General features: G+C 46.9%; 1 protein-coding gene across 3 annotated transcripts in view; it reads left to right on the top strand.

The window, feature by feature from the left end:
- Window positions 1-4,993: 4,993 nt before the first annotated feature.
- TIGAR (TP53 induced glycolysis regulatory phosphatase) overlaps window positions 4,994-14,706 on the top strand; it is a 31,413-nt gene continuing 21,700 nt past the window's right edge. For all 3 annotated transcript variants that reach the window (XM_079975477.1, XM_079975476.1, XM_079975475.1), the window contains exons 1-5: window positions 4,994-5,094; window positions 6,250-6,287; window positions 10,407-10,528; window positions 12,685-12,762; window positions 14,488-14,598. In XM_079975477.1, the coding sequence (XP_079831603.1) occupies window positions 5,048-5,094; window positions 6,250-6,287; window positions 10,407-10,528; window positions 12,685-12,762; window positions 14,488-14,598 (396 nt within the window). In that variant the 5' untranslated portion in view covers window positions 4,994-5,047. The remainder of the gene's footprint in view (window positions 5,095-6,249; window positions 6,288-10,406; window positions 10,529-12,684; window positions 12,763-14,487; window positions 14,599-14,706) is intronic.

Genomic DNA, 14,706 nt, shown 5'->3' with positions numbered 1-14,706 from the left:
CTTCTCAGCGGCGGCGGTGCCCCAGAGCATGTGCAGAGTGCGGGTTTCTCCCTCGCCCAGGGAGCCGCCGTGAGGGAAGAGGCCGCGGTGGGCGGGCAGAACGGGATTCCCCCCCCCCCCGGCTTCTCCTCACGCCGAGCCGGCAGCTCCGACGGCCGCCAAACGGGGCCGTTTGTTTACAGGTAAGGCAAGAAGAGCCACCTGGCGGCCCCTCAGGCGGAGCTTCCCTTCTTCAGGCAGGGGGCGGGAGGGGGCGTGGCTTGCCCCGCCTGACGGACGGACAGACAGGCGCGCGTCCCGCCCCCGGCTCCCCCCCGCCACTTCCGCCCTCTCGTGCCCGCCCCTTCCGCCGCCTCTCAGCTGTCAGAGCCAGAGCTGTCAACTGACAGATTGGAAAAGAAGGGATCAGAAGGATGTTGGGATGGAGTTATGTGGTTTTAGCAGAAGTGTTATAAGGGTTTAGGAAAAAATGGACTGTTAATTGGTGAAAGGAGGGAAAGCAAAGCTACATCATGTTGAGATAAATTGCAGAACAAAAATTGGAAATTTGCTGAAATAGTTAACCGAATTAGAATACCGAATTATGTGGTTTTAGCAGAAGTGTTATAAGGGTTTAGGAAAAAATAGACTGTTAATTGGTGAAAGGAGGGAAAGTAAAGCTACGTCATATTGAGATAAATTGAGATAAATTGCAGAACAAAAATTGGAAATTTGCTGAAATAGTTAACCCAATTAGAATACAGAAAAGGGAGGTGTGAGGAGGTCAAGGAAACAAGCAAATGAAAGATAAGTTATGGGAAGATGAGTTGTGGGTTTTTTTTCTTTTCTTCTTTTTTCCTTATTGTGATGTGTTGTTTTGTTTTTGTTTAATATGGTGTTTTCGCTTTTGTTTTTTGTAACCCTTAAAATTTTTAATAAATATTATTAAAAAAAGAAAAAGAAAATAAGGGATCAGCAGCCAAAATAAGGGATTTTGGCTTAGCTTATACAGAAATCTGGCACTGATGGAGCCATGCTGCTTTTGCTGCCACTGACTGTGTTTTGCAGGGGGTTGGACTAGATGATCCTAAAAGTCTACAGCTCCCACCAAAGACAAAACTGATGAACGACGTCGAGATGGCAAAGCTTACAGGCAGAATTAGAAACCAGGAAGAGGACCTCTTTAATAAAGAATGGGGAAAGTTTATAATTTAGTTGAAAAGCTATTGTCAAGAGTCACATACGTTGGTAGGATTGACAGAAAACATGTAGAAAAAATTTGAACTATGGATGGACAAATGAATTATAAAAAATACAGTTATGAAAAGGATGCAGAGGGGGAAATGACTACATTAAGATGCTGCACTGGTTGGAGGGGATGCTAAGCAGCACGTCGGGGCTGCCGTAGTCCTGGCGTCCTGGCGCAAGGAGTTCCATCGGCCCTTCCCCGCCCGAGAGAGAGGGAGGGAGAGAGACTCTCGCCCATGCCACCTGTGAGCCTGGCATGAGGCAGTTGCAGCCCCATGGCGGCCGCTGAATGGCCGCCCTTCTGCATCCCTCCCCATCCCTTCCTCTTCCTCCTCCCTCAGGCCGCCTCCTCAGCCGCCGCTGCCGCCTCCGGCTTCCCCTGGCAGCGCAGCAGAAGTCTCGCAAGAGAGGGGCTGCCTGCCCGCCCGCCGCCACCCGTCTCCTCACAACACGCCCCTCTCTCTCACAGCGGAGGACCCCGAGCCGCTGCTTCTCTCCCGAGCCGGGCGAGCATGAAACCTGGGAAATTTAAGGGACATCATCAATAAGGGACAGCAGTGGGACACGGTGCTGGGATAAGGGAGTTTCCCACCAAATAAGGGACGGTTCACAGCTATGGTCAGAGCCCACGAAGCCACAACACTGAGCAGTGGTAGAGTGACTCGCCTGCAAGGGAATGCGAGCTCGCTTTTGCGATTTTTCGGGCGCTCCGGAGGTGCCGCCCGTTGCTTTTCCTGCTGTGCCTTTGAAGGGCACCGCCGACTGCGTGCCACTACCTCCGCTCCACATGCCAGGCCCGTCGCGTGCTGCTGCTGCCTAAGGCCCAAGCGGCAGGACCGCTTCCCGTTCCAGGCACGTTTACGAAGATGCCACATTGCGCTAATATGCGTTTCTCTCTCCCCTGGCAGCATCTGGTCGGTTGTTTGCAGTGCAAAGCGGGCCGTGCGGCAGCTGCCGCCAGCAGAGAAGGGCAGACCTGTTGCCAGGGGGAGAGTGGGAAAGGCTGCGATCCCGAGAATGCTGCAGGCACAGGGGAGCAGAAAGCACTTTCTCAGGTCGCCACTCCGCCACACCATGTGCAACAGGTCTGTGAATGAAACAGGCAGTGCCGGGTTTACGTATAAGCTAAACAAGCTATAACCTAGGCCCCCCCCAAAAAAAAAATTCAAAGGGGGAAAAAACTGGATGTACATTCCCAAAATATAAGATTGAAAACAAATAAAACAAAACCTACATATAGCAGCAGTGTTTTGTGTTGCGTAGGCTCCTATGATGTAAGTCATTTGCCCCGCCTGCTAGCCTGCTCCCTAAAATATCACTGATTTGCTCATTTCTATATATAGGGTGCCTACATTCTGCATGTGCAAATGGCTTTAGATTATTATTAGGTCCATAAATTACCATATCACTGATTTGCTCATTTCTATATATAGGGATGCAAGTGGCGCTGTGGGTTAAACCACAGAGCCTAGGACTTGCCTATCAGAAGGTCGGCGGTTCGAATCCCCGCGCCGGGGTGAGCTCCCGTTGCTTGGTCCCTGCTCCTGCCAACATAGCAGTTCAAAAACATGTCAAAGTGCAAGTAGATAAATAGGGAAGGTAAACGGCGTTTCTGTGTGCTACTCTGGTTTGCCAGAAGTGGCTTAGTCCTGCTGGCCACATGACCCAGAAGCTGTACGCCGGCTCCCTCGGCCAATAAAGCAAGATGAGTGCTGCAACCCCAGAGTCGGTCATGACTGGACCTAATGGTCAGGGGTCACTTTACCCTTTACCTTACATATAGCAGCGGTGTTTAGTGTTGTGTAGGCTCCTATGATGTAAGTCATTTGCCCCGCCTGCTAGCCTGCTCCCTAAAATATCACTGGTTTGCTCAATTCTATATATAGGGTGCCTACATTCTGCATGTGCAAATGGCTTTAGATACTTATTAGGTCCATAAATTACCATATATCCAACACAAGAAACAGGGGCAATTTGTTGTTGACAAAGGACAGCTGGACGTATCAAGGGCCCCATTACCTTCTCTTTCTTTCTTTTTTTAAAGAAATATTTATTAAAGTTTTCAAAAATAAAACAAACAAAAAAGGAACAACAAAAATACAAAAATACAGAAATAAAAACAATTTAAAAAACACATAAAATTTCCATCCACTTATTTTCTTTTAACTTATTTTCCCGACCTCCTCACACCTCCCTTTCTTATATTCCCATTCCAATTGTTTGTTCAACAAATCCTCCACTAATTCTTTTAATTATTTCAAATCCTTATTTTCCCTATCTCTTAAACATTACAGCTGAAAACCACTTAATTACTCTCCAACAGCTTCTCTTTCACTTATTACCAAACTTAAAACCATGGAGAGACCTGGTCTGAACAAAGACATTGGATTCTTATCTCATTATACATGACAAAGCCATTTTTTACCTTCTCACCCCTTGATTTTTCCTGTAAGACCTATTGCAGTCGTTAAGAGTCGTCAACAGGCTCATCACAGCTATCTGCCAATCACCCAATCCCACCACCCTTCTGAGTAATACCCCTCCCCACCTTCTCACTATATAGAAGGATCTGGTGACTTCTGTTTCAGTGTATCTGAAGAAGTGTGCATGCACACGAAAGCTCATGTTGTTGTTGTTTAGTCGTTTAGTCGTGTCCGACTCTTCGTGACCCCATGGACCAGAGAACGCCAGGCACTCCTGTCCTCCACTGCCCCCCGCAGCTTGGTCAGACTCATGCTGGTAACCTCGAAAACACTATCCAACCATCTCGTCCTCTGTCGCCCCCTTCTCCTTGTGCCCTCCATCTTTCCCAACATCAGGGTCTTCTCCAGGGAGTCTTCTCTTCTCATGAGGTGGCCAAAGTATTGGAGCCTCAGCTTCACGTTCTGTCCTTCCAGTGAGCACTCGGGGCTGATTTCCTTCAGAATGGAGAGGTTTGATCTTCTTGCAGTCCATGGGACTCTCAAGAGTCTCCTCCAGCACCAGAATTCAAAAGCATCAATTCTTCGGTGATCAGCCTTCTTTATGGTCCAGCTCTCACTTCCATACAGTCGTTAAGAGTCGTCAACAGGCTCATCACAGCTATCTGCCAATCACCCAATCCCACCACCCTTCTGAGTAATACCCCTCCCCACCTTCTCACTATATAGAAGTGTCTGGTGACTTCTGTTTCAGTGTATCTGAAGAAGTGTGCATGCACACGAAAGCTCATACCAAGAACTAACTTAGTTGGTCTTTAAGGTGCTACTGGAAGGAATTTTTTTATTTTGTTTTGACTATGGCAGACCAACACGGCTACCTATCTGTAACTGGAGCCACAGATAAAGAGAGGGATATTTGTTCATTAAAGCACCTATTATCACACCAAGAAATCACTGCTTAAGCCTTCAATTTCGTTCCTCCTGCTGGATAGAGTGTGTATATGTTCTGGGACAATATGTCCTGTATCAGATGTGCTACTAGATTGAGAACAATCATTTCCTTCTTTCTTTTAACAAATTAAGAGGCACGTGGGAAACCAAATTAAGAGGCACGTGGGAAACCAAAGCGGGGATTTTGTTCACCCGTTAAGGGCGAGCCTTGAGCAAGCGCGAGCCTTTATTCTGCCCAAATCAGAACTTTTGCTTTAAACGAAGGTGGCCGGCGGGTGTCCTCCGCCCCCCCCCCCGCCCGGCTCAGGTCCGGAACCATTAACTCTCCCCCGCCCCTTGGCTGGCGCGCCGCGTGACGTCATCTCCGCGCGCGGCGGCGGCGGCGGCGGCGGAGGAAGAAGCCGGCCGGCGGTTGGGTTGGGGGAGGGGCGGGTTCGGAGCGCGGGCGAATGGCCAGGATGAGGCCGGCCGCGTTCGGCTTAACCGTCGTCCGGCAGTGAGTACGGCGCCCCTCACGCGGCCGCCTTTTGCCCTTGGCTCGGGCGGGTGGGAGGGAGAGAGCCTCTCGGGAACCTTAGGGAGGGCCGGATTTACATATATGCTAAACATGCTAATTACGGGGACGTAATTAGAAGATAAAAAACAAATAAAACCTACAGTGTTTTGTGTTGTGTAGGCTCCCATTCTGCATGTGCAAATGGCTTCAGATACCTATGAGGTTCCATAAATTAACATTTTAATGTGTTTTTAAGTTGTATTCATTCAACTTGTTGATAATATCAATAAATACAAAAAAATTCAGACATTTGTTGGCATCCGTCTGTCTTCAGAGACAATGGATTGTGCTAGCTGCACCAAAGTGACCTCCCCAGGGAAATAATTCATATGCTGCTTTGAGATCTGTTAAAGAGAGGCAGAATATATCTAAAAATAGCTTGCAGTATGTTCCTCAGCCGAGGAATGAGCCTGGCATCCTCCCAGGTTCCCTGTCGAAATGTGCATGCAGCAAATTAAGTATTGACTTGGTTATGAGCCTTGCCCTTATTCCCTTGCTTCAGGTGGGTTGTCTGCTATTATATGAATGTTCATGCATTTATAAATTCACTTGTTTTCTTTTTTTTAAAAAATGCTTTGGGGAGTGCATGCATGTACGTGTGTTTGTGTGTCGACTGGTGTCTGGGGTTGGCAATACAGTGGTACCTCGGGTTACATACGCTTCAGGTTACATACGCTTCAGGTTACAGACTCCACTAACCCAGAAATAGTGCTTCAGGTTAAGAACTTTGCTTCAGGATGAGAACAGAAATCGTGCTCCAGTGGCGCGGCAGCAGCAGGAGGCCCCATTAGCTAAAGTGGTGCTTAAGGTTAAGAACAGTTTCAGGTTAAGTACGGACGTCCAGAACGAATTAAGTACTTAACTCAAGGTACCACTGTAGATGGTATGTATGCACAGTCTGCTTCAGCCACAATCTGCTGAACCATATTTTTTTTCAATTTGACCAGTAAGGAAAATAAACACCTGAATTTTACGGTGAGGCGACTTCCAGCATGGCTCTACCCCTTCCCTTTCTCTCTACCCTCCTCCTCTGTGTTATGTAAGTTGTCTCCATAAATAAGAATTCTTTTTTTGAAAATATTTTGTCTCTTTCAGTGGGGAAACAAGATACAACAAAGAGAAGATTCTACAAGGTGTGTGTCTCTTTTGTTGCAGCAAGAGTAATAAGTCATGCTTCATAACAAGTCACAATTGCCTTTAGCTTCAGTTCTGCACTCTCATTAAACACTGAAATATTTTGGCAAATATTTTTGGCTTTGTCTTGTAGTCAAATGATGTTGAGTGTATTATTTTAAAATAATACCTCAAGCCTCCGCCCAGCAGCTCCTTGGGCTGAAAAGGTATTAAAGAACTCAAGCAGCATGCAGTACCTTGCCAGGTCGGGTGGGTGGCTGGATCCAGGTAATTCTGACTCCCAAGCCTTTTCAGCTTGGAGAAACACAGAGGCACCCGTTGGTACATACACTTTCTTAAACAGCTGGTAAACGCCCATAGAAGCTTGCTTCTGTGCACACAGAGCCCTAATTAGATTGGGCATGTTTTTTGAGGGACGCGGGTGGCGCTGTGGGTAAAAGCCTCAGCGCCTAGGGCTTGCCGATCGAAAGGTCGGCGGTTCGAATCCCCGCGGCGGGGTGCGCTCCCGCTGCTCAGTCCCAGCGCCTGCCAACCTAGCAGTTCGAAAGCACCTCCGGGTGCAAGTAGATAAATAGGGACCACTTACTGGTGGGAAGGTAAACGGCGTTTCCGTGTGCGGCTCTGGCTCGCCAGATGCAGCTTGTCACGCTGGCCACGTGACCCGGAAGTGTCTCCGGACAGCGCTGGCCCCCGGCCTCTTGAGTGAGATGGGCGCACAACCCCAGAGTCTGTCAAGACTGGCCCGTACGGGCAGGGGTACCTTTACCTTTTACCTTTATGTTTTTTGAAAAAGCAGGGCAGAAACATTTTTCCGTTCAGTATCCTGAGAACAGACTAAGTCCATCACCAAGTGGTCTCAGATATTATTTATCTCTGTGTTGCCCTGCATTTTTTCAAACATCAGGTGAAGATTTGCAAGATGAATAATAATAATAATAATAATAATAATAATAATAATAATAATAATAAATTATTATTTATACCCTGCCCATCTGGCTGGGTTTCCACAGCCACTCTGGGCAGCTCCTTGGGCTGAAAAGGTATTAAAGAACTCAAGCAGCATGCAGTACCTTGCCAGGTCGGGTGGGTGGCTGGATCCAGGTAATTCTGACTCCCAAGCCTTTTCAGCTTGGAGAAACACAGAGGCACCCGTTGGTACATACACTTTCTTAAACAGCTGATAAACGCCCATAGAAGCTTGCTTCTGTGCACACAGAGCCCTAATTAGATTGGGCATGTTTTTTGAGGGACGCGGGTGGCGCTGTGGGTAAAAGCCTCAGCGCCTAGGGCTTGCCGATCGAAAGGTCGGCGGTTCGAATCCCCGCGGCGGGGTGCGCTCCCGCTGCTCAGTCCCAGCGCCTGCCAACCTAGCAGTTCGAAAGCACCTCCGGGTGCAAGTAGATAAATAGGGACCACTTACTGGTGGGAAGGTAAATGGCGTTTCCATGTGCGGCTCTGGCTCGCCAGATGCAGCTTGTCACGCTGGCCACGTGACCCGGAAGTGTCTCCGGACAGCGCTGGCCCCCGGCCTCTTGAGTGAGATGGGCGCACAACCCCAGAGTCTGTCAAGACTGGCCCGTACGGGCAGGGGTACCTTTACCTTTTACCTTTATGTTTTTTGAAAAAGCAGGGCAGAAACATTTTTCCGTTCAGTATCCTGAGAACAGACTAAGTCCATCACCAAGTGGTCTCAGATATTATTTATCTCTGTGTTGCCCTGCATTTTTTCAAACATCAGGTGAAGATTTGCAAGATGATTAATAATAATAATAATAATAATAATAATAATAATAATAATAATAAATTATTATTTATACCCTGCCCATCTGGCTGGGTTTCCACAGCCACTCTGGGCAGCTTCCAACTGAATATTAAAAACAATACAGCATCAAACATTAAAAACTTCTCTAAACAGGGCCGCCTTCAGTTGTCTTTTAAAAGTAAAATACAGTAGTTGTTTATTGCCTTGACATCTGCTGGGAGGGCATTCCACAGGGTACTCTGGGTAGCTCCCAACAGAATATTAAAAACACAATAACAAACATTAAAAATTTCCCTAAAACAGGGCTGCCTTGAGATGTCTTCTAAAAGTCAGATAGTTGTTTATTTCCTCCTGATGGGAGGGCGTTCCACAGGGCAGGTGCCACCACCAAGGAGGCCCTCTGCCTGGTTCCCTGTAACCTCACTTCTCGCAGCGAGGAAACCGCCAGAAGGCCCTCGGTGCTGGACCTCAGAGTCCGGGCTGGATGATGGGGGTGGAGACGCTCCTTCAGGTTTCAGGACCGAGGCTGTTGAGGGCTTTAAAGGTCAGCACCAACACTTTGAATTGTGCTCGGAAACATACTGGGAGCCAATGAAGATCTTTCATTTGTAGTAAATGTTGGAGTTGCAATGTTATTCTGTGTGCAGCTAAAGGGTTAATTCTGTTAATGTTAAAGTCAACTGAAGGGGTAGAAGTGTTGCTTAAAACCAGAGTGGCATGGTGTTTGCTGAGGTAGCACATGCTCTGATTGGCTGTGCAGTTCTGAGGGAGTTTTCTTCTGTATGTTTGGTTGACTGTCTCCCTGCTGTGCAAGAAAGATAAAAACTCTTCTGTTCCTTCTCAAATTATACACTGTTTTCGTTTAGTATCCTCAGTAGATTGTTAACAGGATTTATCTTCTATCTAGACTCTGTTCACTTTAAGTGCCTTTGCTAACACGGCTCAGCAATACCTTGAAATCTGGTCATCTTTCTGTGTGACAACTTTTTTATCAGTGAAGGCTTCATAGGAACAAATTTAATAACTATTGGATATCTCCAGCAGTGTAACTGCTGTGGATCGTTGGTTAGAGCACAAGAAAGACTAGATTGGGGTGACCCAATTTCAAGTTTTCAAAACCAGAAATTAATAACTAGCCTTCCTGGGAGAATTGCAGTTCTACCTGGGCAAGCAGACAGATGTGTTCATTCTGTGTAGAGCTATTTTAAAGCAATTAAACCCTTTCAAATTAGCAGAGTAGGCAAAAATTAATAAGAATTTTCCCCTCTGTGGAATTCAGAAAGGCAGCGGGAGGGGGAAGAGGCAGACATTTATGGAATTTTCAGAAGCATACGTGAATTCTACCGTGCCATTCATGTATTTGGTACCGTATTTTTCGTCCCATAGGACGCACCTAGTTTTTTTGGGGGGGGGGAATAAAGGAATTTTTTCCCCCTTTATTTCCCCCCCAAAACCAGGTCGGGGAAACCGAACCAGGTCGAGGAACAGTGGGATGGCGGCGCTGCACCTCCCTGCTGTCGCCCGAGCTTGTGGGGCTGGCCGATGCCTGCCCGGCGCGCCGGACCCTCTGCTTCAGTGCGTCGTGCCCGCCGGGCGGCAGGCTGCTATCCGCAGCGTGGGGAACCCTGCGGGGAACTCCTACAGGGCTCCCCACGCTGCGGATGTCTGCCCGGCGCAAGGGGCGCTCTGCTTCAGGGCGCCTATCGCACCTGGCGGCAGGCTGCTATCTGCAGCGTGGGGAGCCCTGCAGGGAACTCCCGCAGGGCTGCCTAGGCTGCGGATGTGTTTCCGAAGCGCCTGGCGCTCTGCTTTAAGCGCGCCCGGCGCTCCGGGAAGCAGGCTGCTATCTGCAGCCTAGACAGCCCTGCGGATGTCTTCCTGAAGCCTGGAGAGCGAGAGGGGTCGGTGCGCACCGACCCCTCTCGCTCTCCAAGCTTCAGCGAAAGCCTGCATTCGCCCCATAGGACGCACCCAGATTTCCCCTTCATTTTTGGAGGGGGAAAAGTGCATCCTATAGGGCGAAAAATACGGTACTTTTGAGAGGAATGTAACAAAAGCAAAAGCTAGGTCTCTGCTCCGACAAGATTGCATCTGAGTTTGGAACATGTGAATTGGGATTGGGATTGGGAAAAGACAAGGGCTATGGAATGAATCTAGTACAATTTTGATTTTTCTCTGTCTACAAACTAAGGGGTCAAGCCAAAGATTTCATGAGTGGGGTTTTTGCATATTAAAGGATTCTCAGTAATTTCAGTGGAGGGATCTGATACATGCACAAATTTCTGTATATAAGTTGATGATTGGTAAAACAGGCTTTCCTTAATAATTTGGCCTATTTTTATTTCGACTCCTATAGGCCAAGGTATAGATGAGCCCCTCTCAGAGACTGGCTTCAGACAAGCCAATGCAGCTGGCTTGTATCTCAGTAATATAAAATTTACTCATGTCTTCACAAGCGATCTTCTTCGGGCAAAGCAGGTAAGCTTGTATAGGATGCAGCTGGGATTATGCAAGATCAGACGTTCTGTAACTTCAGTTTAATTTGTTTTTGTGAGGCATCTAATTCTTTGTGAATATGAGAGATTTTATCGTCCAAGTGCCTCTCAAATTTTTCACAGCAGGACTCAAAGTACCCTTATCTTCTCCTTCAGTCCAGATGCTACTCACTGACTTGCCACTCAAAAAAGATGGAGTGGTGATGGTAGGCACAATATTATGTTCTCACCTGTGTCTGATCAGATGCACAGTGATCCCAGTGATCAGTCCCATTGATTTTCCATGGTCTCCACAACATTGATGAGGGCGCATGAGAGCAGTTTTATAGTTGGCTCTGCAAAGCAAGACAAAAGTCTCTACAGGAGTGTTGGTGCATAAGCATCTACTCTTTGGTTTTCATTTCTTTCTACAGCAGAGTTCCTTTTACAAAAACGCTTTCCTGCACCTTTTACTTCTTTATAGCATCAGCAGTATTCCAGCTATCTCTTAGTGAAATTCCCATTACAGGAATAAACACCATTTGGTTCTGTTTCTCAGAGTCTATTATTTACAGAAACTTTACACTGGTCATTAAGAAAGAAAACAAATAAAGCAGCACAATCTTTTTCTCTTTCTAGCCATCCGGCCAGAGACCTAATGCTGACTCATTCACATACGCATTTACACTGACCCAGACTTAGTTAATTGCATGCCCTGATAAGGGCACCTGTTGCTGGGGAAATTTCCCATTGCCTAGCAACTTGTTCAAGACCATTTACAAGTTTCTTCTCGAGTATTCCAACAAGGAGCCCCGGCCATTCCACATGTTTCTGGGCACTCTAAGGGGGCGCTGCCACTGACAGTCTCAGTCTCCCTAGAGAATTAACAGTCTATGACAATGGGCTTGCCATCAACCTCCCTAATCATATATTGATTGGTACTAGCCCACTCCATGGCAAAAAAAACAGGTTCAATCATATGTGCTGTGACTGATGTATTGAGACATCCCTGGTTCTCATGCAGGGAGGGCACTGAAGTCCCATGTTGGCACACTAGAGGAGGTCTCAGCATGAATGTTGAAGTTCCCCAGCACCACAGAAGAGGGAGCCTCCGTCCAACACCGTATCAGAGACAGTCATCACTAGCTTGGTCAGGGTGGCTGTTGGGTTGCATCATGGGCAGTACGCCAGCAGCAACCCTATTCTCTCTCAAGTCATCAAATAATGAATGATTCTAGATGAGCCTGCCATTCCGTAACCACCGCCACCTGATCAGTAAGGGGAGGTTGGCGTACATCCTGAAATTCTGCCAGAGATAGTTTCAGGTGCTTATGAACCCAGTCTCCCTACTCCCCCACCCCGCATCAACATGTTTATGCAGAAACTTCAGCTGTAGCTTACTTCAGTGTTCAGGGCTGTATGGGAACTCTGAAGATTTTTGCCTGCTTGTTACTTCCAATTTCTACAGTGCCACCACCACCGCTTTTAAGTACAGTGGTGCCTCGCAAGACGAAAAGAATCAGTTCCGCGATTCTCTTCGTCTAGCGGTTTTTCCGTCTTGCGAAGCAAGCCCATTGACGGCTTAGCGGATTAGTGCTATTAGCGGTTTAGCGGCTTTTAGTGGCTTATCGGCTTAGTGGATCAGCTGATAAGCGGCTTAGCGGCTTAGAAAAAGGGGGGGAAGGGAAAAAACCCCGCAGGAACTCGCAAGACATTTTCGTCTTGCGAAGCAAGCCCATAGGAAATTCGTTTTGCGAAGCACCTCCAAAACGGAAAACTCTTTCGTCTAGCAAGTTTTCCGTCTTGCGAGGCATTCGTCTTGCGGGGCACCACTGTATCTGGTTGTGATGCTTCCACTGCTTCCGCAGTCCATCCAAGATCTGCTGAAACCATTGAAGCCACCAGTGGCAAACAGAAGGGATCATATCTCTCAGTTGGGCATCAGAGACTCTTAATCTCAGGGTCATGGGGTTTGAGCTCCACTTTAGGCAAAATATTCCTGCATTTCAGGAAGTTGGACTAGATGACTCTTGCGGTCCCTTCCGACTCTATGATTCTGTGATATCTGTCTTGCCTGGTTTGAACTTCAAGTTTTAAGCCCTTTATCTTTCATAGTATTTGTGTGTTTTTTAAGCATGACTTGCCTGCTTAATGTTTCAGACAACGGCCGCAATTCTAAAGAAGAGTAAGTTCTGCAAAGATGTTGCTGTAAAATATGATGCAAGACTCAGAGAGCGGGTAAGAACAGAAATTATTATTTCTACTGTTACATTTCTTTCAGCATTTGTGATTCTGTAACGTACGTCATATTTAGCATCTGAGTCAGAGTCTTGATGCGCTGGGCTCCCAGTTCATGCATAAGATGCCTTGGTCTCTGTCCATGTCAGAATTCATGTGTGCAAATTGGCTTTAGATAGGATGAGAATATGTATGGCAGTGTACCAATTCTTGGGCGAAGATAATTTGGAGGTAGTTTTAATAGCCTTTGAATTGTTTTCTGCAACTAAAAAAATTATGATAAACTAAAAAAATTATGCCATGAAATGTATTTTATTTCTATTTATTATTTGTGTTTACTTCTATTTGATCTAAAGCCCACCCAAACTAACAACCTAAGGCAGGACCTCCCCCTCCCCACAATTAGGCAATCCACATCTACCAAATTTATCTCAATTAAGTGCCAGAAGTAACCCCCAATAATGTCAAAATGAAGGAACCCGTATGCAGTCAGTAATTAGGTAGATTTAGATTTATTTAGATAAATTTATTGTCATTGTCCGTATATACACAATATACACAACAACGAAAATCAAACACCCAAGACCGGATTCACATACACATTTGCACGTATCTCCAACACTCTCATCCTATTCAGACATAATCTATTAAAACATACATAATCCAGAATATAACACAACCTATTAGAAGCATAGCATAACCTAAAACCTATCTCATTCCTTACTACTCACTGCTTGCTATTTCTTACAACTGCCAACACTCCCACTAAAATCAAACTAAGGACCTTCATGCCCTGGGAAAAGCAAAGGAAGGATGGAAAGAACAAGAAGCATTCAAGAGCAAAAGCCCCCTTGAAAGCAGAAGAGGAGGAAGCCGAGTCGCCAAGCGATATGAATTAAGTCTGCTTTTGTCTTCTCTGTTATGCAACATAGGCCTGATTCATATTTCCCCTGTTGGGCGGCTCTTTGGCAGTTCCTACATTGCTTACCACTTCTCTGTTTTTAAGGGGAGTTAGCGGGGCATGCAGAAGATGACAGCAGGGGATAGAACTGTTTCCTCAGCATGCGCCTTTGTGCAGTGATTCCCTAAGTGCTGGTCTCTGCAGGACAGAACCTGGTGTGTGTGTCTGTGTGTTTAAAGAAGCCTAGTATATCTTTATGGACATGGGAAGAACCTGGTAGAAACTGGCATTTACTGGATTTTCAGGCCCACTATAGGAACGCGGGTGGTGCTGTGGGTTAAACCACAGAGCCTAGGACTTGCCGATTAGAAGGTCGGCAGTTTGAATCCCCGCAACGGGGTGAGCTCCCATTGCTTGGTCCCTGCTCCTGCCCACCTAGCTGTTCGAAAGCATGTCAAAGTGCAAGTAGATAAATAGGTACCGCTCCTGCGGGAAGGTAAACGGCATTTCCATGCGCTGCTCTGGTTCACCAGAAGCGGCTTAGTCATGATGGCCACATGACCCGGAAGCTGTACGCCGGCTCCCTTGGCCAATAAAGCGAGATGAGCGCCGCAACCCCAGAGTCGGCCACGACTGGACCTAATGGTCAGGCGTCCCTTTACCTTTACTATATTGGATGCTTGGCAGAAGAGTTTTCCTAGCCACAAGACTTTTATTGTAAATTACCTTGGCAGGGCTCTCTCCCCAAGGGATGCCTTCTAGCATCCTCAACACTTGATTTGCATCAACATCACCTAATACAGCCCTATTACTATTTTTTACAGAAATATGGAGCGGCAGAAGGAAGGCCTCTGAGTGATCTCAGGACAATGGCAAAAGCTGCAGGGGAGCAGTGTCCGTCTTTTACACCTCCTGGAGGAGAAACACTAGAAGAAGTAAGCAGTACTTTTCGTAGTGATTTGTTGTCCAGTATACCTGGCTCTCATGCAAAAACTTTTCTATACAGTATCAGTAGCATATATCTTCATACTGTAAGTCCAGCC

This window comes from Podarcis cretensis (genome assembly GCF_951804945.1).
Source record: "Podarcis cretensis genome assembly, chromosome: 5".
Classification (NCBI taxonomy): Eukaryota; Metazoa; Chordata; class Lepidosauria; order Squamata; family Lacertidae; genus Podarcis; species Podarcis cretensis.
The sequence above is the reverse complement of the archived record's forward strand: the minus strand, read 5'-3'. Positions and strand labels throughout refer to the sequence as shown.